This window comes from Dunckerocampus dactyliophorus, chromosome 12 (assembly GCF_027744805.1).
Source record: "Dunckerocampus dactyliophorus isolate RoL2022-P2 chromosome 12, RoL_Ddac_1.1, whole genome shotgun sequence".
In the NCBI taxonomy this organism is placed as follows: Eukaryota; Metazoa; Chordata; class Actinopteri; order Syngnathiformes; family Syngnathidae; genus Dunckerocampus; species Dunckerocampus dactyliophorus.
In genome coordinates this window covers 26,493,158-26,516,627 of record NC_072830.1, presented here as the reverse complement: position 1 = coordinate 26,516,627, position 23,470 = coordinate 26,493,158, and the positions used below count along the sequence as shown (strand labels likewise).

General features: G+C 40.6%; 1 protein-coding gene across 6 annotated transcripts in view; it reads right to left on the bottom strand.

Annotated features, from left to right (window-relative positions):
* The window catches only part of sphkap (SPHK1 interactor, AKAP domain containing), a 98,313-nt gene that overhangs the window by 45,566 nt on the left and 29,277 nt on the right, over positions 1-23,470 (bottom strand). For all 6 annotated transcript variants that reach the window (XR_008573107.1, XM_054793690.1, XM_054793694.1 and 3 more), the window contains exon 2: positions 15,303-15,367. Coding sequence is in view for 5 of the 6 variants with exons in the window: in XM_054793690.1 (XP_054649665.1) it covers positions 15,303-15,346 (44 nt within the window). In the remaining variant the exon portion in view is untranslated. The remainder of the gene's footprint in view (positions 1-15,302; positions 15,368-23,470) is intronic.

The following is a 23,470-nucleotide window of genomic DNA, read 5'->3' as shown; positions in this document are numbered from 1 at the left end:
TTATTACACATACCTGTCTTTGTTTTCGAGGAGCTTGAAAAATGACAAATCTGGTCTTTTGGACCGTCTATTAGAGCAGTTAATGGCTGAGCAGTGTGCGGAGGACATGTTTGCGATGCAATATTTTGGATTCTGCTCACCATTATGGGTGAATGAATGATACGTATATATCATTCATTCATTTTCTATACCACTTGTCCTCATTAGGGTCACGGGTGAGCTGAAGCCTATCCCAGGTACAAACAACCATTCAAACTTACATTCACTCACATGGACAATTTAAAGGTTCCAATTAGCCGAACATTCACTTATTGAAGTATTGGAGGAAGCCGGCGTACCGAAGGGTGCAACATGCAAACACAGATTCAAACCGTCGATCTCCTGACTGTACTGTATTCTGTACTGTATTTGTACCCTACTGTATTCATACTATATCATTTATTTAAAACCTGGATGGCATTCTCTTGCCACATTGTAGATTTCTCCTGAGAGCGATACTGAGTCATCAAAAAAAACACTGGAAAAGAAATCATGCTCTCACATTAAAAAAACAAGCAATTTCACACCACCACTAAATCCTTTCAACACATACATACAGTACATGTAACTCAACAAGGGAGCATCTGTGATCATGAAGCCCCATATTTACCATCTGACAGTTCTTGGAAGCAATTAGAGATAATGGCCTTGTTAATCAGTGTAATCACAGCCCCCGCTCACCTCAGTTATTCCAGATTTATTTTTGTTTAACATTTCCTATCTATCTCTCTCCCCACCTGTGCTTTCAGCATAATGAAAGTTTATGATTACGGGATGTGGTCATTATAACTGTATGAAAAGGTTAATGATGGTCAGAGTGATTGGCTGGTTTCTCTGTACCATTGCTGATTAGCACACTGATGGCTCTTGTTTCCATCAGGATGAATATGAAAACAAAGAGAGACACAAAATACAAATACGTGTGTCGGTATCTTTTTCACAACAACGTGATTACACTGATTGACGTTGATGAAATAATATTCCTGTATGGCTGCTAATTTACTGTATGTTTGGATGTCTCTCGTTTAATGAGAGTGATGTACATTCAAATATCACATCATCTTATCGTAAAGAAGAGAGCAGGAGTGTAGTACGGAAGGAGACAGTGTTGGGGACAGATTGGATTCAGTTTGCTGCTGACAGGAAACCAGCAGGCTTGGCCTAGAAGCAGCCAGTGTCCTTGTAGAAGCCAAGCCACTGACAAGCCTGTTGGGTAATAATTGAATATAGTATAAGTCAGTCAAAACAGCCCATTATTCATATGATGAATCAGGTCATTTACTGTGTTTTACATACCTTAGAGAAAATAAAAAATATATACAGTACAGTATACATTATCAATGGACAAAATCCATAATATTCCAAGAACATTTTAAATTGAAGTTAAATTTTATGAGCATAAAGTGTTCATCTTACAAAAAAGTGTAAATATTACGTAGGGGTGTCTTTGAATAGTCGACGATTCGATTCGGAGGAGTCTTATTCAACAATCAACCTCGCAATCGAATCCTATGAAAATGTCATGTGACCAACATTGTACCATATGGCGGTGTACATATTTACATCGACTATCTTTGTTGGGGATGAGCCGGATACTCGTTTCATTGAAAGGAGTACAGCTCGTCATTATCCGTAATCGTGATAATGGAAAATCCTCACTGGGTAACTACTTATGTATTCAATCTTCACTCTGTGATTGGCCAGTCACACACAGCGATTTTTACGTAAGAAAATGTTGTGAATGATTGGCCTCATATAGAAAATAACTTTAGAATACATTTCAGTGGAGAAATATGAATTTTGTTTTATGTTATCAATGTGTCTCACCTGCCTCCCTGAGTGCCGCTGGTGTCTGATATCTATAATGTATCAGCAGTCATCTTTCTTTTGACAAAGAAGCTGTTAGTTAGCCATGTGACTCCAGATGAAAGAGGAAGCAGTGCCAACATGAAGAGAGAACAAAACAAAACAAGATTGAACTGTACTCAATACCTTGCGAAATTAAAATGTGACAAGATTTCTCGTGGGCACTCGGCCTGGGATGATAATAAATAAATAAATGAATCACACAATAGACCAAAATGAACTTGATAATATTGCTCCATGATCCATATATTGCTATGTGCATGCGTGTCTCGCGCCACCAAACAAATAGGAAGAGAGTTCACTCTGTGCATTGGTTTTAGCACCTTGGAGCGTTTGTTCCATAGAACAACGGCATGAACGGAGTGAGCCCTTTTGTCAGTCATACAGTCTCTTTGTCTCAGTGGGTGGACGAGTGCAGAAGAGTGTAACGTAGTAGAAATGATATTAATAGTTAGCATTTTTTCATAAGAGTAATGTTAAAATCTTGTTATTGCAGACACAATCTCGTGTATCGTTTCGTTTTGTCAACTGAGTGTCTCGTGACACGCCTAGTAACCAGGCGTGATGTCACCGAGTGTTTGTTTTTTATTTTTTGTGAGGCCAACACAGACGGATACCTCTGACGGTGAAGAGGGAAAATGTGATAGCCATAAAACCGCCAATCAAACTTAATGTGCTGCCACAAATACAAAAAATAAAAGCAGTATCAAAAGAATAATGTAAATACACTCTAACGTTGGCTATTTTTAGTGTTCATGTGAAGCGACTCGCCAACCCCCCCACCACCTCCGCCCCCTCGGAGATCAACCTGCATCTGAACGGTTGTCACCGTGTCACGTGTTCTTCACATGACTGACAGCACATTTTCATTTATTCATTTTCAATTATGAATATTCAGTTGTTAACAAGCAAGCCTCCGTTAACTGCTGTGCCTCCATCATGTACACATACACATAATACACTTTTTAACCTACATCACAAAGCTGAGATGCAGTTTTGTCTTGAAATCTAAATGCTTAGCCTATCTACATGTGTTGGTTTACACACTATCAAAGTGGCTTTTGCATCCTTTCATTTTTCATTATGTGGTCCTCACTGTGGACATAGTACCCCGGTTTCATATCACGGTTGCCTTACACTCACAACAATGTCCCTAGCGGGCCGGCTATGAATGAGAGATGATGGTCTGGCATTGGGGGCTAAGATTTCCACAGTTTAAACATTCATGATGAAATGGAAACGCCATGAATGGGACGCAGCGGCTGTAAACACTTTGATAAATACTCAATCTGCACAGAGCTAAATTTAGCACAACCTTATAACCTGTCCCATAAGCCTGTTTTATCAGTGTCATTCATTAAAATCTGAGACAGGCAAAACATGACAGCGGCAGAGAAAAAGGGAGCCTTTTCTGGTGGTTCACGAAGTGTGAAACCACCTGGTTGCGCTGGAAATTTTACAGATGAATGAACCCTGAGTTGGAATTTTAATCTCGGGGAAACATCTGTCCTTTGAGATGGAGAGAGCATGAGTGTGAGTTGCTGACTCATTCTCTCCTCCACTGCTTCATCACACATCCAGCATCTTTCCTCACTTCCTTTTCCTTTGGCACACTTGGTCATTTTATTTTGCACGGGAGAGTGCATTCATGTTCATTCCAATGCTTGTCTACAATACACAATAGCCATCCATCTATCCATCTTCTTGCCTGAATTAGGTGGTCCGATATTCCTGGAGCACTACCCACAGAATTCCTTGAGGAACACGGTCGAATGCCTTCTCCAAATCCACAAAACACATGTAGACTGGTTGGGCAAACTCCCATGCACCCTCAAGGAGTTGGTCCACAGTTCAATATACAGTGTTCCTCAACTTTCTTTACACCATTTGGTTGTTTTAAGGTCATAACATTTTTTTTTTTACGTTTATACCTTGGGCGGAAGAACAAGTAATCAATGACAAGTAAATTTAATTTTCTTGTTGGGAATATGCACCCCTTTCATTTGAATTTGATGAGATGTTAATCGCCCCATCTTCTCTTTGTGTGTTTATACATTTTCTCTGAGGTATTAATTTAATTCACACATAAATATTTGTATCTGGGATGGTAAATATGTAGATTATTTCAATACCATTGATGATGGTTGTCTAATTAGGCAATTCCCGTTCCCATTTTACACCAGAGCCAATCAATCCAGAATGTTTGGAGTGTGATACCTTCACCATGTTTTCTGGTTCATCTATGAAATAAAGCATAATTTAAAAATGGCATACATAAAATGATTTTTATGTGGTCCGTCACAAGAGAAAACAGAGTACTCTTGAGAGAAGGTAAATGATGAAGTATAATAAACAAAAAGCAAGCATCAAAACACACCAAAGAGCACCACTTAACATCTTAATTTATACCAGGAGCGAAGTGTAAAAATGACAGCGTAGCACCTTTAATGCAAATTGGGAGAACCAACATTAATCACAGTGACACATCCTGGCAAAGTAAATTGTATCAACTTGTGCTGATGGCATTATGGAACTAAATTCAACTCCTATTGCATTTAAAATAAGAAGTATGACAATGTGATTAACATAAAATTATGTCTGTTTGTAAGCAGACTAATTGAGCCTGCAGTGTCTGTTTGACAGGTGGTGAGTAATTCACTGCCAAGGTGACATGAAGGAGATTACATTTCATCAGCCGTGGCAGGGGGAGAACGTGCATCTATGTGTACATTGCATTTGTTTAATAGAAGCTTTATGTGGCGTGGAACATAATAACGGAGAAATGTAATGCATAGGGGTGTGGCGAAATATCGATATATTGAACTAATGCGGTACTTAACCCTACTATCAATTATCAATACGCTCTCACCGTTAAAATACAAACCGCTGTAAACGTCTTGCACCGTTCCTCCTCACTGAGCCCTCATTTAGTATATGTCATCCAGCAGGAGTTCCTCGCCAAAGCGGCAGAAAATTGGGAGGACGTCCCAGAACCAGAAGAAAAAAAAGCAGAAGAAGATAGAACAAACAAATGTTGCGTTATGGCAGACACGGGCGGTGAGGTTAAACCGAAAGATGTGCCAGTGTAGTTGAAATCACAAGTGTGAACTAGGGTTGGGCATCGTTTGAATTTGAACAATCCTTTTCTGATTCCGATTCCTTGTTTCGATTCCAGTTCCTAACGATTCTCGATTCTGATTTTTAGAGGCAGCCTCATAAAAGTTTGCATAGTTTAAATGAGGGTTCTAACCAGTGTTCTTTTGGGATGCAATGTCTGAACTTCTCCATGAATTGTTTAATGATATGAACGTTTTATCAACTTTACTATGAATTTCTTACAGCGCTATTTTCAACCAGTATACAGTATCAATTTCAAACCCTTCAATTTGAATATGAATGTTATGAAGTCTCTTTTTACAGGAGTATACTTTCACAAAAGTTTACCTTTGAAAAGTAGTATACTTCAATGTTGGTGTAAGATATCTGATATAACACCCTTATTTTGTTCACACAAGTACACAGGATATAGCACAACGTACTCTTATTTTGAATTATTTAACCGATCCCGGGAGAATTGGAATGTTAGTCCCAATCATAGTCCCCATCGATGCTCGAGACTCGCCCGATCCTAGTGTGGACTCTCTTTGGCTTTTATAGCGTGGATGGGACAACGCTGGACTTTGTAGGAAGTAAGGAGTGTCTCACAAAAATACGACACATGGGCGGCACTACCAAGTCGCATGGCTGGTGAGGGGGTTTACAGCCTTGTGTATAATACTGTAATTGTAAAAAAATAAAGCTGGCTACTTCGCAGATTTCACCTAATGCGGGCTATTTTGGGAACCTATCCCCCGCGATAAATGAGGGAACACTGTATTACAAAATACTATCGATAACTAAAGTGTTATCGATAGGAAGAACGTTCAAATAAACGTCATGAAAATGCTTCCAAAAATAGAACAACACAAAAACAATAAATGCTTGTTAAGTTTCGGAATGTGACTAATATTTTCAGGAAAAATGTGCCCTCTAAAGTCGCAAGAACATGGCAATTTGAACTGCAGTGATATATGACATCCACAATTTCACGACACTTCAACTCTGCAAGCGTCGGAGGATTAACTCTATGCATATGTTTTGCTTTTTCTTTGGCTTTCTGGCAACACTAACTGAAAAAGCCGCCAACACAGGAGCCTCTCACAGATTCCGTCATATGAAGCTGAGTGCCCTCATGCCGCTCAATTGTATGGCCCAAAAACAATAAAAACCAGGACATTTCCATTGCTTTCTAAAAAAATATACCCAAAAAACAGGACAAGATGTGAAAACAGGACATGTCCTGGGAAAACCAGACATTTGGTCACCGTGATGTATGGTTATTTGTACTGACCTGACACAATCCTTTTTTCCACTGCTTACCACTTCCAGAGCTATGCCACTGGATACACACCGGAAAGAGTCCATGTTAAATAAATAACTGCAGATACAGCAAGTCTATTATATTAGCATCAACAAACATCATCAAGAATAATCTCTTAAAAAGGGTCAGGGTTAGCATTAGCGTCTTCCGCCACAAGACTTCTAACCTTACATGGCAATGGTGACCTTGTGATCAATGAGGTGGGTCGGCCCATCTGGCCACCCCATTTGGGATAGCCAAATTGCCAGTCTGAGCCTGATTGTTTGTTACACAGTCAGACTGTGTCAGTATTGACCTCCAGCAGAGAAAAACTAAGCAACTGATCTGTTTACAGATGTTCCGATGAATTACATCATAAATTTATATTCATGTTTTTGTTTGCTCACAGGATATTATCTTGAATGATTGGGGAAAAAAACAATGCATGTTTTTTCACAGTTACTCTGGGCTGTAGTGCTTTGTTAATACAACAAAAGAATTTTTCAAACTGTACTTCTTCATTTTCGTTGCGGTAAAAGGGCCTCGTATTCTCTGAGCCACCGTGTCTGCTGAGCTCAGACAGATGGCTGAAGGAGAAACTCTCTGGCTCCCTGTGGTCTACAACCACAACGCTGTCTCTTTCAATACACACACACACACACACACACACACACACACACACACACACAAGACAGTATACAGTGGACACCACTCCACATCTGCTGTAGTAGGTGTGTCCATACTGTCTATACTCACCCGACACTTGACACTTATACCTGCAAAACCTGCTGCCCTCTACTACAGTGACAGTATTAATTTACACTGTCCGTTTTAGGACATGTTCAGTTGTCAGATGTCCGATATCAGACGAGCAAGCATCAGGTCTTTGGAATACACACAGTCAATTTCAGCATCAAGTTACAGACACCACCATCAAATCCATTAGGTGATGGGAAAAAGTTTGGTACCGTCAGACCTTTACAAAACTTCCTCAGAAGGAAACGGGAACTAAACTATCCTGCCACGGTGAGTCCACCTGGTCTTTTATTAGATTTGGTTGTTGATGGTACCGCTTGTATGTATTTATTGACATATTGATAACATGTGCCGCTTCCTTCCTCCCCTGTTCCAAAAACATGCACATTAGGATAATTGCAGATTCTAAATTGTCCATAGGTGTGAATGTGAGTGGCAAACACAGCAAACAGTACCCTGTGATAGGCTGCTGACCAGTCCAGGGTTTACTCTCCCACTCTGCCCAAAGTCAGTCAGTGGATGGATATCCATTCCATATGTGGAACCCTTTTAACCCTTTAAGCGCCAAAGTCGCAAAATTGCGACAAGCAACATTTCTGAATTTAACAAGTCATTTCTGCAAATATGGTGCCTCATGTAGTTCATACTTTACACCAGGAGATGGCGTACATCTGTAACTTCAATCAAACATTTGTGGGCATTTCTATGCAAAGTTTATATACGTTTATAGACTTTGAAGCCCCGTGTGCGTGCGGCAGTAAGTCCGCTCGCCATGACAGTCTACACACATCATGCTTGAGGCAATGCTTTGCTAAACCGTGTTCGGGGTGGCAGCAGGGGATGTAGTGGGTTTGCAAAACAAAGTTAATGGTGAGGGGCGTACCAGGAATGTAAAAACAAAGCGGAAATCCGCGGGAGACTCCTCGGTAAAAAATACACCGCTAATAGATAGATATGACCTGAGAATGCTGTGACCTGGAAGAATGAGAATACTCACAGGCATAATAGATATATAGCTAGATAGATAGATACCTTATATCTATCTATGTTACGCTGTTGAGGCAGCAGTGGTGCTCAAGATCGCACTGTAAATGACGATGATGATGGCTGGTTTTGCCTGAGAGATGAGGAAGAGTATCACAAGTGGATCAGACACTTTGATGCGCCTGTTGATGAGCGGGAGACATGGATCTGACAAATTCTGAGCTTGGTGATGTCATAATATACAAATTAGATGAGTAGATTTACTCCCAGCACAAACTTTGGGTCATAGTGATGACTTCTCAAATTAACAGTATGCCTTTATCGCGAACCATTTTCAAGCTACAACCTTTTGAAACAGTAATGTCAAAACTGAAAAAAATCTCAACCGTCCGATCGGCTGACTCACAGTTACAAAAGCAGTTGTCAACATAAACGATTGACGGGTGAGGAGTCGGAGCCAGGTGTGGTGGTTATGGTTGAATTTATTTTGAACATGCATAAGTGTTACATTGGAATACACGTTGATGCGAGCCACGTCAGTGACACAGATTTTTAACATTATTTTCAGATGACAAGAAGAACTTTAGACTACATTTGTGAGTACCTTTCCCTTTCGCATCGGCTACATATCAGTATATCCACTTGCAAAAGAGGTCTGTGTCACATTTATAGTGACACAGACCGACTGTAGTGTTCACGTTGACATGAAAAAATCATATAAGAGTAAAAGCTCAGAAGTGTGAACGTATCCTTAGACGACTGTCAACATAAACAAGGTCAACTTAAACGGGTTCCACTGCATATACTGTAAGTAGCTCGCCAGGCCACCCGCTCCGTACATGACAAAACACTGTCATCACTGGAGAACTATTGCTGGGGACAGTTGTGTCTAAGAGCAGATGGTGAGTTTTCGCTTCTTGTCTTTTCACTATTTCTCTGTGATGAGCCCAGCCTACACATAGAAGATGTCACATGTCAGAGTGCAGTAAGTGAAGAAGCGATGAAATGAGGGCACTTTTAACATCCGACTGATTTGGCAAGAGTACTACTGAAAGTACATCAACATTTATCTATCCATTCAGCCAGTTTGTGTCTGTTTGGTGTCTGTTGGTGTGTGTGTGTGTATGTTTTAAAACACACACGCATGCACGTACACACATTACAGTGTGTTTCTGATCTGCTTCTTGAAATAGTTTCTTTGACCCTGATGGTAAACTCATCGGTGTAAGTTTGGCACAACACTCAGAACACAGCATTTCTCACTTCCCACCATGAGCCTTGAGAGAAATACATTCTTTTCACCCCTCTGCTGAAAAATCTATACTTTTTTTTCTTTTGTAGAAGACAGAGCAGTGGAGTACAATCATTTGTGTGACAAGTTTGCAAAAAAAAAAATCATCTTGTTTGGAAAGAGCCCGTGAAGGCCTGAATATGTAAGCTCCCTAAATTAGCATGAAAGCAGCAGTCAAATCATCCAGCCCCTGTGACGCCAGACACCAAGGCTGCAAATGAGGTGGGTGGCATAGACCTACATGAAACACAAACCATCCTCAACACAAGTTAACAGCGAAATTATTCTTGGCAGCGTCAGAAATGCTCATGTGTGGCATTGTGGCAATGACTGGGAGGTGACATATTGTGTTGTTGAGGCATGAAGATGTGTCATTCTTTCTGTCTAACTGACAGGGCAATGACTGATGGGACTGGGACAGAAATTGAAAAAGGACTGGGGAAGCTGGAATGAACAGAGAGAGGAATGGAGTTGGAAAATTCACGCAAAGGCAAATTTTCATGATGAAACATTCAACATAATGGTTGTTGGTGTCTACTGTATATGTGCCCTGTATTTTTTAGGGCTGTCCACATGGGAACGTTTTCAGGTTGAAATGGCAAAGTGTTTTATCGTTTCAGCCTTTCATTCACATGGCAGCGGCATTCAGAGTGTCCTGAAAGAGTATTTTTTTGCAACGGCTCCGAGAGTGGGACAATCTGGCAACGCTGCCGTGTCATTGTCATGTGGATAAGCAAACTGTTACTTTCTGAAAACGATCACTGCTTCGACGCGACCGCTGCCGACAAGTCAACATAATATGTAATCTATTTTAATATATTTCGAGTTGCTTGGCTCACACCAGTCGGCATTCTCCTGATTTTTTTTTTTTTGTCTTATACTCCAAAGTGACTCGCAAAAGTGATTCCACTTCTAGACAAGCTGGGCAAGTGGAAGATGACCGACTTTAAGCGCATGCCTTCTTTACTCTTCTACAGTTTGTGTGTCACATGGTTCTGTCTGTGAGTCTGTTTACAGCACCACACGCAGGAATGCCTTATGTATTGCATCGCTTTTGCCCAGTGATCCGACCGGGAAAGGTTCCCGTGACTATTTACTGATCCAACACTGTGTGGAATCGTTTTTTTTTCAACCCACCAAAAAAAAGAACCCCAAAAGCATTCCCGTGTGGACAGGGCCTTAGTCTACTCACAAGTGTGCTTGATAAGACTCTAAATAGGTGGGGATGTGTTGGCAAAAAGCCCTCGAAGTGTGCAGGGCTGGGCCGTGTGGGATAAACACTGCTCCACAGGGACGCATACGGAAGTCTATTCTCAAAGAAGAGTTGAAGAAATCATTGTAGGCAGCGGGTTTGCAACCAAAGCACACACGATCTTGAGTATGTGGTCAAGCAGGAACTAAGAGGAAGCCATGCAATCAAATCAAGAAGGTTCAAAGGAAGACCCCCACCTGTCAGAGCGTGAAAAGGACCGCATGAGGGAGCCAGAATGTGCGGGAGTCAGACTTTCTTATACATACCGTAAGGCCGAGCATGTCTGCTTTCTTGCGATCGTATTTTCACTGCTTTGCTTCATTCAATCACACTGATAAATAAATCTAAGACGGTCAATGCGAAATTGGCAAATTGGGGAGTCTTTACGAACACGCTGAGAAGGGTGACTCCCTTCATTACTAAACATCATACTGCATCAGTCCAACAGAAATAATTACATTGGTTGGAAGAAAAAAAATCCAATATATACAGTAATTTAGCTTTATCTCTTTCAAATATGATTTTCAACCTTTTTTTTCTACCGTATTGCTACAGTAGAGAAATAAGAGGAAGCAGCTTGGGGCAATTTTGCCAAATACGGCGTGTTGCGAGAGAAGAGCGAGCGAGACGAACGCACGAGAAAACGGGAGGGACATCTTGGGTGGGAGAAGCAGTGATTAGCAGTGTTGTGTTCCATGATGGGCTCATCCATGCAAAGAGACAATGGAGTGAGTAACAGAGATGAGGAGAAGACAAAATGACAAGGAAAATCACTGCTGTTCATAAACATTAGATATTTAGGCCCTTACGTATTCCCTCATTCCCTCACAAAGCCATTATTACTGCTCGCATATATTGTATGTCTTCGTTCAGATAAACATTTTCAATCATAAAACATGTATTAACAAAATGTATGTATTTATTTATTATAATATTAGGGTATAATATTAGGCTACCTATCATTAAAAAAACAGAATACAGTAATCCCAGTATGGCGATCAATTGGCTCCAGACCTGACCATGATAAATAAATTTGAAGTATGTAAGAGAAGACTGAGGAAATTTGGCATGTCCACCACAATCCTGAGTTGCTTCTACAGATGCACCATCGAAAGTGTCCTTACCGCCTCCATCACTGCTTGGTACGGTAACTGTACAACACGTGATAGGAAGGCACTCCAGCGGGTGATCAAGACCTCACAGAACATTGTTGGGGCAGCCCTCCCCTCATTGCAACACATTTATAAGACTAGAGTCCTACGCAGAACACACAACCTCATCAAGGACAGCACACATCCACAACACTCATTATTCACACTCCTACCGTCAGGCAGACGCTACAGGAGTTTGAAGTCCAGGACCACAAGGCTGGCAAACAGCTTTTACCCACAGGCCATCAGGCTTCTCAACAAAGCACTCACACACGCCGCACGCAACACACGCAGAACACACAACCTCATCAAGGACAGCACACATCCACAACACTCATTATTCACACTCCTACCGTCAGGCAGACGCTACAGGAGTTTGAAGTCCAGGACCACAAGGCTGGCAAACAGCTTTTACCCACAGGCCATCAGGCTTCTCAACAAAGCACTCACACACGCCGCACGCAACACACGCACACACTCATAGCACTTTTATTTATTTATTTATTTATTTGTATTATTTATCTGTATTAATGTCTCTTCTGTTCTTGTTGCTTAATTTATTGGTATTAATGTTTCTTATGTTCTTATTCTTTCTTGTATTTTCTTTCTTTTCTTGGGAGAATGAACAGAATAAGAATTTCATTGCATAGTATAACTGCCTGTTTTACTATGGATATTACAATAAAACTCTTGAATCTTGAATCTTGAAATATTTTCATAGTTAGAGCACAGAAGACCTGTTTATGACCTTCTAAATACAATTTGTGTATTTGTGGCAAAGAATCTCCAGGGATTCCAGACTTCAGGCAGTCATTGGATTTTCATTGAAGTATTAAAAATATAGTTATATTGTCAGTTGTGGCGCTTTGTCCAAATGCCCTGGAAATGCATTAATTTTTCAACACGAAACGCCATATTGATGTGAAACCGCTCAAACTGCATATGAAAGCCTGCACAGTTGATTTTTACTTCAAATCCATGGTCTTTCTTTAAAAAGGGGAAATCATTAAAACGTGATACTTCTACCCCTTACTTGACATCCAGACCCTGTTAGCACCCGTACACATAGTCATGGCCAAACATATTGAGATTGAGATATAAAGAGATGCCAACGTTTGGGTGATGCCTATATGGAATATAACTAAATCAGCCTAATTTAGACATGGCCAAAAATATGGGCATCTTTGGCATGCCCATATTTTTGGCCATGACTGTAATTATTTTCTTTCCCAAAATTCTTTCTGACCCACAATTACCTGTTGCCCAACTTCAGTGAGTCCCGAATGACTGAACCAGGCAAGTCTATACGTGCATCTGAGGCAAGTGTTTCCCTGTGCCCTTCACTATTTTTAACCTTCATTCTTTTGAACGCTCCATTGAAGCTTATCAGAACATCTACACCATTCTGGTGTTCATGCTCATATTTTACAATGAAATGTCAAGGTTGTTGCAGTTTAAGGGCTGTTTAAGTATGGTATAAATTCAACCTTTATTTGAATAAATGTGGATAATGCGGTATCATGACTGGCTGCAGGAAAGATGATGGATCGCTTCGTAATGATCACGCATGTGCACACAAATATATGGGGACATGAAAATGAATGAAAATAGTCCACTAGCTTACACTATCATGCACAGACTTTATACAAGATGTTGAGGTGTGTCTGCAGGACTTTATGTCCTTTCATCCAGAAGAAACATTCCTGAGCTTAGTAATTTTAAATAAGAGGGCCTGTTGGCTCACAATCTTTGTTGTAGTTCAAGGCAAGTCAACTGTGTTTATACTGCGTGACGGCAGCTCACAACCCAAGTTATCTCAAGGCACTTTACGCATGGAGCAGGTCTAATACCACACTCCTCATGCATTAAAGAAAACCAAGTAAACCCCAAATGAGCAAGCACTTGGTGACAGCGGCAAGGAAAAACTCCCACTAGGGAAGAAACCTTTGAACCAAACCCAGGCACTGTGAGGGTTGGGGGTGGAAAAGGTGCCTTCCTTAAACTGCTGCCGTAAAAGTTGAAGGTGTATTACATATTTGTCCAAAAAGTTTCAAGCCCAAACATTATTGATTAGTTAACTAAGCAGTAGACAGCACAATTGTTCTGGTTTCAAGTCCTCTCCGTGTGTAGTTTGCATGTTCTCCCCATGCTTGCATGGGTTTTTGTCTTGGTACTGTGGTGTCCTCTCACAGTCCGGAAACATGTTAATTGGGGACGTAAATGTCCATAAGTGTGAAGGCGCGTGTGAATGATTGTACAGTGGAACCCAGGTTTTCGTACACCTGTAACGGCTTGATTGGGTTTACATTATTTCTTATGGAAAAATTCGTTCGGTTTTCGTCTGACCTTTTGAAACAGATGCATGACAAAAACCAAGGTTCCCCTGTATGTTTATATGTGGCTTGTGATTAACCGGTAATCAATAAATCCAGAGAATGAATGAATGAATGAAAATGAATGAACGGATGATTAGGTGTACCAATACCTTTGTATGTTGCATGGAATAGGGAGTGTCTCACCGTGGCAAAAACGGCATCAAGGATTATATCAACATTACTATGAAATTCCAAAACTGCTGTGACAAGGCAAACAAAAGACCTGCAGATGCACCATGACCTGTAAACATCTGTCCGGCTAACACACTCCCTCCTCTAATATTAGATAACAGTCACCCCTGTCTTCTCACCATCTGTCCGATTGGCTTTTCTACCCAAGTGTGGGCTTGTGACACCTGTTCAACAGGCCGTGCTGCTGAGGCATCAAAGGTGCGTTGCAGGCTTAGAGGTGTTCTCAAAGGCCTGCTCTCCCATAGCAGTCAGCTATCCATTAGCGCTTTATGACCGCCTCTCTGTCTGAGCTGTCCTAGCGCATGCAAAAGTGATTGCCTTTTAATTTCCCTTCCCCGTACTCCCTAACCTGACACCCTGAGGAACACAGGCTAGGCTGCAGTGATAGATTGCAACTATTATGCATCATAATCACACACACACACACACTAGTGACAGATGTTAAAATGGAGAGAAACAAATGTGACCTCAATGTGGGACGGAGATTACATGGTGTAATGTTTCTTTTTTAGTTTATGAACAACAGAACTCAGGAAACAATATTCACTAGTCCACATTAACAAAGTTAAAGTACATTTCTTAGCACTGTTCAAATTACTGAAATAGGTGAAACGTTAGGGAAACTAAAGTCACGACAGTGGTTTTGGTATGAAGACAAGAAACCCCCACACACTTTTATAAAAAATACAAAATATAGAAATTAAGAATACTGGGATTCTAGCTACAGAATAATCAACCCCTGCTTAAAGGGAAAATGAACATGGCGTGCGGATGTACTGTATGGGTTGCACATGTTATGTTAATTGGTGACTGTAAATTGTCCATCGGTATGAGTGTGTGAGTGTGAATGGTTGTTTATCTATACTGTAGGGATAGGCTCCAGCATATCCCCACGGTCCTAGTGAGGCTAAGCGGCATAGAAGATGGATGGATGGATGGATGGATGGATGGATGGATGGATATATTTTGCCAAAGAAAAAGAAATGATTGCACTTACAGTTCGGTGAAGGTGCGCAACGCGGTCAACAGTGATAACAGCATTGTGTTCGCCGTGTTCTTTACCTGAAATGGACAAGCACATTCATGGTTGAACTGTAGACGTACACAGTTTGAAAGGCAAACACATGCAAGTGAAACATTTAAGATGCAAACAGGTCATCAGACATTCCCGTATCTTGGAACAGCTACAAAGTGCTAAGGACAGAAAAGCCTCAAAAACTGCATACAACAGTGCAACTATGTGCATTTATCAGCGTTAGTAGCGCAGTACGAGTTGTCATGTTGATATCTTTAGTTGCATTCAACATCCATTTTTTGATGTGCAATTTCATGTCTTCTCTCAAACGCAGCTCTATTTATAGTATCCCTGAATGCCCCGCCTCGAGTTATATGGTAACAATGAATACGTGTTTATTGTCTTTGGGATTTTCACAGCATATGTTCTTCCTGCTGTGTGTCAGAGGTCCCTGCCAGCACGCTCTGCTCCCCAAACACATGACAGCTTATTTTGTTGTTGCTGACATGCTAAAATGCCTCCTCTAATCACATTAAAAATTCACAACAAAATATGAAACAATTAAAGCTGTTATCCCAAAAGGAAATATCCTTCGTTAGGGTTCATTATACATTTAACAGCTTGAGACCTAGCTAATCTGTGTCGTCAATCTGTTTGATCACATTTGATTGGCAGGGGTGCTCAACACAATCAGAGGCGCAAAGAAAGAAGAAACTTTATGAACGCAATTTTTTATAAAGAAGGGGGGCGTGTGTGCGGTCATACCGCACACAGCGTGAGGTGAATAGACAAAATTCCCTTTAAAGCCTTCTGATATGTTTTTTAATAAAGAATAATAAGGACACAGATAATACGCAATAAAACTACGGATACCACTGAAGGAATTGCCATCTGAATTGCTGACTGCAATACAGGGGAATACAAGAAGGTGACTGAGGTTATTGCATATTATTGCAAGAGCACAAGGAAGGGGTCAGGAGTTCACCGAGATAGAAGGGAACAAGGAGGATTATGAATTTAATAAGCCATACTCAATATTAAGTGAGGATATGTGAGCCGAGGAGTACACTTTGCTTGAGTGCTGCATAATTCTGAATGAGAGATTATGCAAACTAGTGACTAGAATAAAAGGGAAGCTGTTTGTTGTGCTATGTGCAAGGCTGTAAAATTCCTGCAACTGTCATGTGAATTTACATGTTTTACACAAACACACATATACTCACACATACACCAGTGGCGTGGGCAACAACAGTCACTGTAGTTGTGTCCTTGGGCAAGACACTTCACCCACCTTGCCTGCAGTGCTGCACACACCGGTGTATGAATGTGAATGCATGTTTGGTGGTGGCCGGAGAAGTAGCAGGCAGGCGCAGACTGTCAGCCGTGTTTCCGTCAGTCTACCCCAGGGCTGCTACAGATGTAGATTATAGATAGAGTGAATGAACAACGGCTTCACTGTGAAGCACTTTGGGTACTTTGAAAGGCGCAGTATAAATCCAACCCATTACAAACACTATCAGAGGCACTGACCTACATTTACAACTTCAATTCTAGTATTTGTTTTTCCCAACCGTCTATTGTGTTCATTTCATAGCGTTTCTCTTGGCTGGGCTGCTTCCTGTAGCGTATGTGTATGTTATTGCATGTGCACTGTGGTTCAGGATTCTGCTGTGTGCATGCAAAGTTGTGTCTAATCACTCTTGCGCTTGCTACTAGAGAACATTGTTTGTACTCATCATCCAACTATTAACCCTTTCATCAGTTGTTAGTATTATATACTAATTGTTTATGACTGCTGGGCAATTTATTTACAATGACTGGACATGTGGAATTGTGAATGGTGACATATGACGTAATATTACGCATGTTCAAAAGAAATTAAACCATAACCGTAACCAGCTTCTTTGTTTTGCCAAATGCATGTCATCTGCGCAGGGCCTTTATAATCAGGAGTGCTGGCCCTTGTCACATACACACTATTAGCAATGGGGCTGTTTCTTTAACCAATGAGATTTCAGATTCGTCTCAAAGAGCCAGCTTGCTGGCGAACTGTGACATTAGCATTTTTCCTGTTCTTTGATAGGTTGTGTTTATTTTGGGAACCTATCCCCCTTGATAAACAAGGGAACACTGCATTGTGATTTGTCACGGTGAAGAACTACAAGATCTTCTGAAATAATATACTTAGCTAAACGAGAGGGGGCAAAATCCTTGACTCAGCTTTGAGTATGATGCAGTCCAGTTCCACACTACTGCAAACTAATTCATCACAGTTGTAAAGAGAGCAGGCACTCATAGTGACACAGTCACTGAAGCACTGGGCAACACTTCAGCACCCCGAGCCCAGTTGAGGGAGATGGATACTGTGCCCAAAGTTTGTTCAATACTGGAGGTCATGCCTCCAGAATAGAAGAATACTATAACTGTATGGTGATGTACACCACATGCACAAGTATTATGCAAATCACTTTCAAATCAATCGATCATTACGTATCTTAGTCCCTCTCTTAGTCCCTCTCAATGGAACCTTTCTACTGAACCTGACAATTAATGTATACTGTATATACTGTAGATAGATAGATAGATAGATAGATAGATAGATAGATAGATAGATAGATAGATAGATAGATAGATAGATAGATAGATAGATAGATAGATAGATAGATAGATAGATAGATAGATAATATATAGTGTATAAGTCTCCTGTTTCAGATGTTTAGACCAGCATAGTGAATGTCAATGTCATTCAAGGTTAATGAACATCTATGCCATGTGAAGCCTGCATTATTGACATGTGTTTATTCACATCAAGGGTTTTCACACATGACAGCTGTGGCAGCGTGACAAGACATCTGGACCACGTTGGGAAGAGGAGAATCTCTAATAATTGCGCAATAACACATGAAGGCCTTGTGGGGAGGATGTTTTGGATGCCAGGATTGTGACAGAAAAGGATTCACTACCATGAACAGAAATTGTTCGTCCCATTCTGGGTGAAAATTGTATGTTTTAGCCTTTAGCGACCGAGCAACGATAGCCTCTCGTGTCTTGCGAGTTATATGATTGACATGCGGCATTGATATATGATATATGATATATGATAATACGTCATTGTTATCTGCTCGACCTATACGGTTCCAAAAAATTGACCGGTTGACCGCGATCGGCGAACCAGCGCATGCTTTTGTGACCTGTAGGTTGGATTGCTGCAATTCCATTGCAAAAAGTCTCCAAAGACCAACTGGGAGAAGAGGTCATATACTGTATGTTTGCTGCAAAGGTTCACAGAAAAATCACCTCTCTTGCAAAACTTTAAATGGTCAATATCATTGAAAACGGAACATTATTTCTGAGTTTAATTTCTCAGCAAAGTTTCTGAAAGTTTGAAGTAGATACGCAGTACAATGCCTGGTTGTGAGGGTTCTGAGTTGGTAAGCTTTAAATAGGCACTGAGAGAATCAGGATGGCAGCTCATTTTCTGGGAAAAAGAAATGTGTTTAGTTTGGTGTCCAGGTTCTCTGCAGTACTTGCCAGAAAGACTGTCCTCAAAATAAAACTGGCTTTATCTCTTGAGTTGATTGCACAAAGGATGGTCATTTGAAGTTGCATGCATGCAGGTTTATTGTGTATGCTAATTGCTGGTAATTGATTTAAAAGAGTCGGCCATCATGGATATATCTGTTCTGTGACCTCGGCTGTCTCGACTGCTCTATTTAGATCAAGTTTGATAACCCTCAACTCGCTTTTATCCTTCCTCTCTTCCCCTGTCTCCCATTTTCATAAACATGCCATCTGTGCTCTGTCACACTTATTCATTTCAGCCTCGGTGCATACACTCCTATCTAGAACGGCTAACAATCTATTCACCTAAGACTTGATCAATCTAATTACTCTACTATTTCAGGAATTTCAGTCATAAGCCATTGAATAATTCATGGGATCAATTTTGACTTTGCAAAAACTGCCCTGAGCAAGAAAATGACACACTATTTAGTCAATGGTGTGTCAACAAAATAGTTCTGTCCTTTCATCAAGAAGCTTTGTCAGAAAGAGACCATTGTGTGCGCGGTTATGCATAAACGGAAGCAATACAAGAAAAGAGTTAGCCACCCTCACTCTGGAGCTCCGTGCAAGATCTCACCTCATGGGGTATAAAGGATTCTGAGAAAGATGAGGGATCAGCCCGGAATTACACAAGAGGAGCTTGTTAATGATCTAAAGGGAGCTTGGTCCACATTCACCAAGAAAACTATTAGTGGCACACTTCACTGTAATCGATGAAGATCCTGCGGTGTCCACAAGGTCCCCCTACTCAAGGCAGCACATGCCTGCTGGCAGCGTGCTTCCCCTTCTCAAGTTTGCCATTGAGCACCTGAATGACTCAGACAAGGCACGGGAGGATGTGACGAGAACAAAACGGGAAACAAAGGAGTGGCTCAAGAGAAGCACATTAAAGATTTGGAGAGTTATGTAATCCCTCATTTATCACAGTTAATTGGTTCCTGACCCAACCGTGGTAAGTCAAATTCCACAAAGTATGTAGTTACTAAGTAGTATGTTATAATTAGAGCACAAAAAAACTGTTTACAACCTTTTAAATGAGGGTTTTAACATTATTAGAGCCCTCGAGACATGAAATAACACCCCTATAGTCACCTTTACGCTCATATTACCCAATGTAGAAGATATAATCAGAGAAAATAAGCCATTTAAGACATAAATTTAACTCGTGCTGGTGTGTGTTGCTATAAATGTGTTCCGGACGTGTGGACAGAAAGTGACGTGAGGAGTTCAGTGTTGAGTTATGAGAGTTATGATCGCAACAGTAGCCCGTGTTATTATTTTGATGATGATAATTATTATTATGTTATTATTATGATTGTGCCGTTGTGAGAAAAACCTGTTGTTCCGGCAATTACTGTATGTTTCACCTACTGACATCTAGTGACCAGTGTAGAATACTACATCAGTGTCTTTGAATGCATCTTTTGAATGTCTTACATTTGTATTTTAGTTCATTTAGCCACTTTTATGCTTGAAAATACTTCATGTAGGCAAAAAATACGGAAAATTTGCTTAAATATGCATACTTTTTTTTTTTTTACTGATAGTCCGTATTCAACCACGGAACAGAATGATTTATTTTTATTTATTTATTTTTAGTTTTATTTTTGAAGTTGCTCATGTCTTTTCAAGGGGATTGGCTTACTAAATCAGCAGGAGACCAAATATTCAAATACATTTACCTATTTCCCCCACTGTCTGTGCCAATCTTTAATAAAACTTCAAGTACCACTATTGATTTAAAAATGTAATGGGATTTTGGAAAGCCAATGATCATCATTGGACATGCTCAATATTGGCTTTCTTACCAATATCTTTTCTCAAATGTTTATGATTTTAATTACTTTTGTTGAGACAAAACGTTTAAAATATGGCACTTTTTCAACTTGTATTGCATATTGCAGTATTTGTATTACTTTGCACAGTGTTTATTAGTGACATCACATTAAAATAAATATGATGTGTTCATTCATTACACAACCTGACATTAGTGTGAGGGTAAGGTTTCTGCCTGTATGAGTATTGCTTGATATTGTTATCAATCATTAAGTGCAGGACAATATCGGATATCGGTTAAAAAAAAAAGGCAGTATTGAGCATCTCTACATTTTAGATAGAGGTGACATGGGTGATGTAGGTGGCGTAGACACAAATGCAGTTGACGATGGCGGCCAAAGCAACAAGCTAGTGGTTAGCGTTGCTGAGCCATGTGGCACGACACTGGAGCCTGACACCAGAAGCAGTTCAGAGTCGGGTGACTCAGAACCCGACCTTGATTCTTCTGACGAGTGGCTGCCGTCTCGATCGTCTCGATGAATTGGTCGATTCATCCCCACATCCAGCAGACCCCACCGTCAGTCTGCTTGGATTTGCTTCTTTGCAGAAAAAGCTTGTTTTCTCTCTTTTGGTCCAAATCAGATGTTTTTGTGAGACTACCCTATGTTCTACCGCCGATATCCAAAGACCCAAAAAGGCTAGAAAGAAACTTTTTTTTCCGATGAAAGAAGAGAGTCTAAAGTTTTTTTAGATAGTTTCAATGTTTATGTAGTCCTAAAACTCAATATTCTGTGGGTCTTGAAAGTTGAGCAAAAATGCTCCAAAACTCTGCTCTGAACATGGCTAGCAGTCAATGGGTTAAGGACAATAAAAAGCAGTAACTTTTTAAGTACTTTTGAGACCAGCAACAATACGAGAAGAGGGACAGGAGTCAAAGGAGGATAAAGCTGAATGAATGATAGGTGGAGGGCGGAGAGAGAAGCACTGACATTTGGCACCCATTACCATGGTCCACAGAGTGTCTGCTCTCTGCCCATAGGCAACACAGCTTCTGGCTTTTTTGTGCAATGATGTGGAATACGGGCGAGCTGTGACTGGGCACATATTTATTTACAGAGTAACCTAAGGTAACACAAGCAAGGTTTTCAAGAAATGGAAGCACGGCCTGGGGCAGGTTTTGGATCTCACGGACAAATCTGGGATGACAGGGCATGCTTGAATGGATGCTAGCTCAGATAAACTGTAAGTGGCAACACGATCCGTGTACATGCACCTTCCTCAACAGAGAGTGGAGAGATGCATCATATGGATTCCAATTTCAGGCTTTTTAGTCACTCACTAATTAAAATGAACTCGGTTTGATGTAAACCGGCTTTAAAAAAAACATGCATTGTGGAAAATAAACACTCATTACAGACAAGTGGAAGAAAAGTAGAAAATCAAGTCAAAGTTTTGCATATAGTGTATCTTCTGCTGCTGTTATCTTCATTATGCAACATCGCAGTTCACCTTTCACGGATTCGCTGTTTCACTGACTTTTTAAAGTGCAATTTAGCATGTTTTTTAGCAGCGCATGAACACGCATTGTGTACTCTGTCCTTGTGGTGTATTTGAGCAAACTATCGGTGCTCTGTTGTGATGTGAGAGTTGAAGACTGAGACTCCACCTCGTCTCAGTATGTGCTTAAGGGCCCGTAAGAGGAACCCACAGTAGACAATAGCCAGCTAAATATAAAGCCACAACAGGCCTTATTGGCTAAGGAAGAAAGTGTCCACTGTGTTGATTGGCTGTAGACCAATCCCCTTCTCCTTGTGGTCAATGATGGCTAGCAAACTAGCCAACTGTGTGAGCTGCTTGCTAACTGCCAATAAACAACAAAAGAAGAAGAAGAAACTAACCCCCATATGGGATAAATGAGACTTTTCCAATCATTTGTTTACCTTCATTAGCTACAGTATGTGAGATGCAACTCCCTTGCTGCTGAAAAATACAAAACACAAAAATTGTGAGTGCGTGTTCAGTGCTGTGTGCCTTTGCTAAACCTTCCTGTGAGTACACATACATATTGCACTAAACGAAAAATGGCTTTACATGTTATTCTGCATATACAATCTGCTTTTAATCCACTATCTATAAATTTAAAATGACTAAATGTGATAGCAGCCGTGTACCACACTTTCACAGATGCTTTTATTGTCAGCAGTCAACCTCCTTCCCCATTCACTTCAGTGCCCTAGCATGTCTTTTTCCTCGTCCCTGCTGTGTATGTTTTACATATTTGATAACCGAGTGTGTGATTGCATTCACATGCAGCCTGCCCGTCAGCTACACCGAATATACTGTCGTGGGAAAGAGAACTCCAAATACGAGGGATTGATTGTATTGTTTTGTTTTTACAGGAAGTGAACAAATGTATTAGCAATTGAAGTGAAACGGACAGGGAGTTGGATTGAATAAGCTCGCTTCTTCCTACTCCTTTTTAGACATGTGGAATTAACTGCAATATGTGATGCATTCCAGTGTAACTTGTATGCTTGTTCAAAATACATTAAACCATTTTTTGTGAATGGCTTCTTCCAACTTGTATGTTTTTGTTTTAAAGAAGTGTTATTTGTTTGCCAAATATAAACTTAAAATGCATATGTCCTAAAGGAAAAGTGCACTTTCTTTGTAATTTGCCCATCGTCCACAATCCTTATATGCTACGCCAGCCCTGAAGCACAACGACATTGTGGGACATGTCCAGCTGGGAAGAGGAGGATTTGGCGTTGCATTGAATAAACCAACTCGGCACAAAGCTTCAGCCTCAC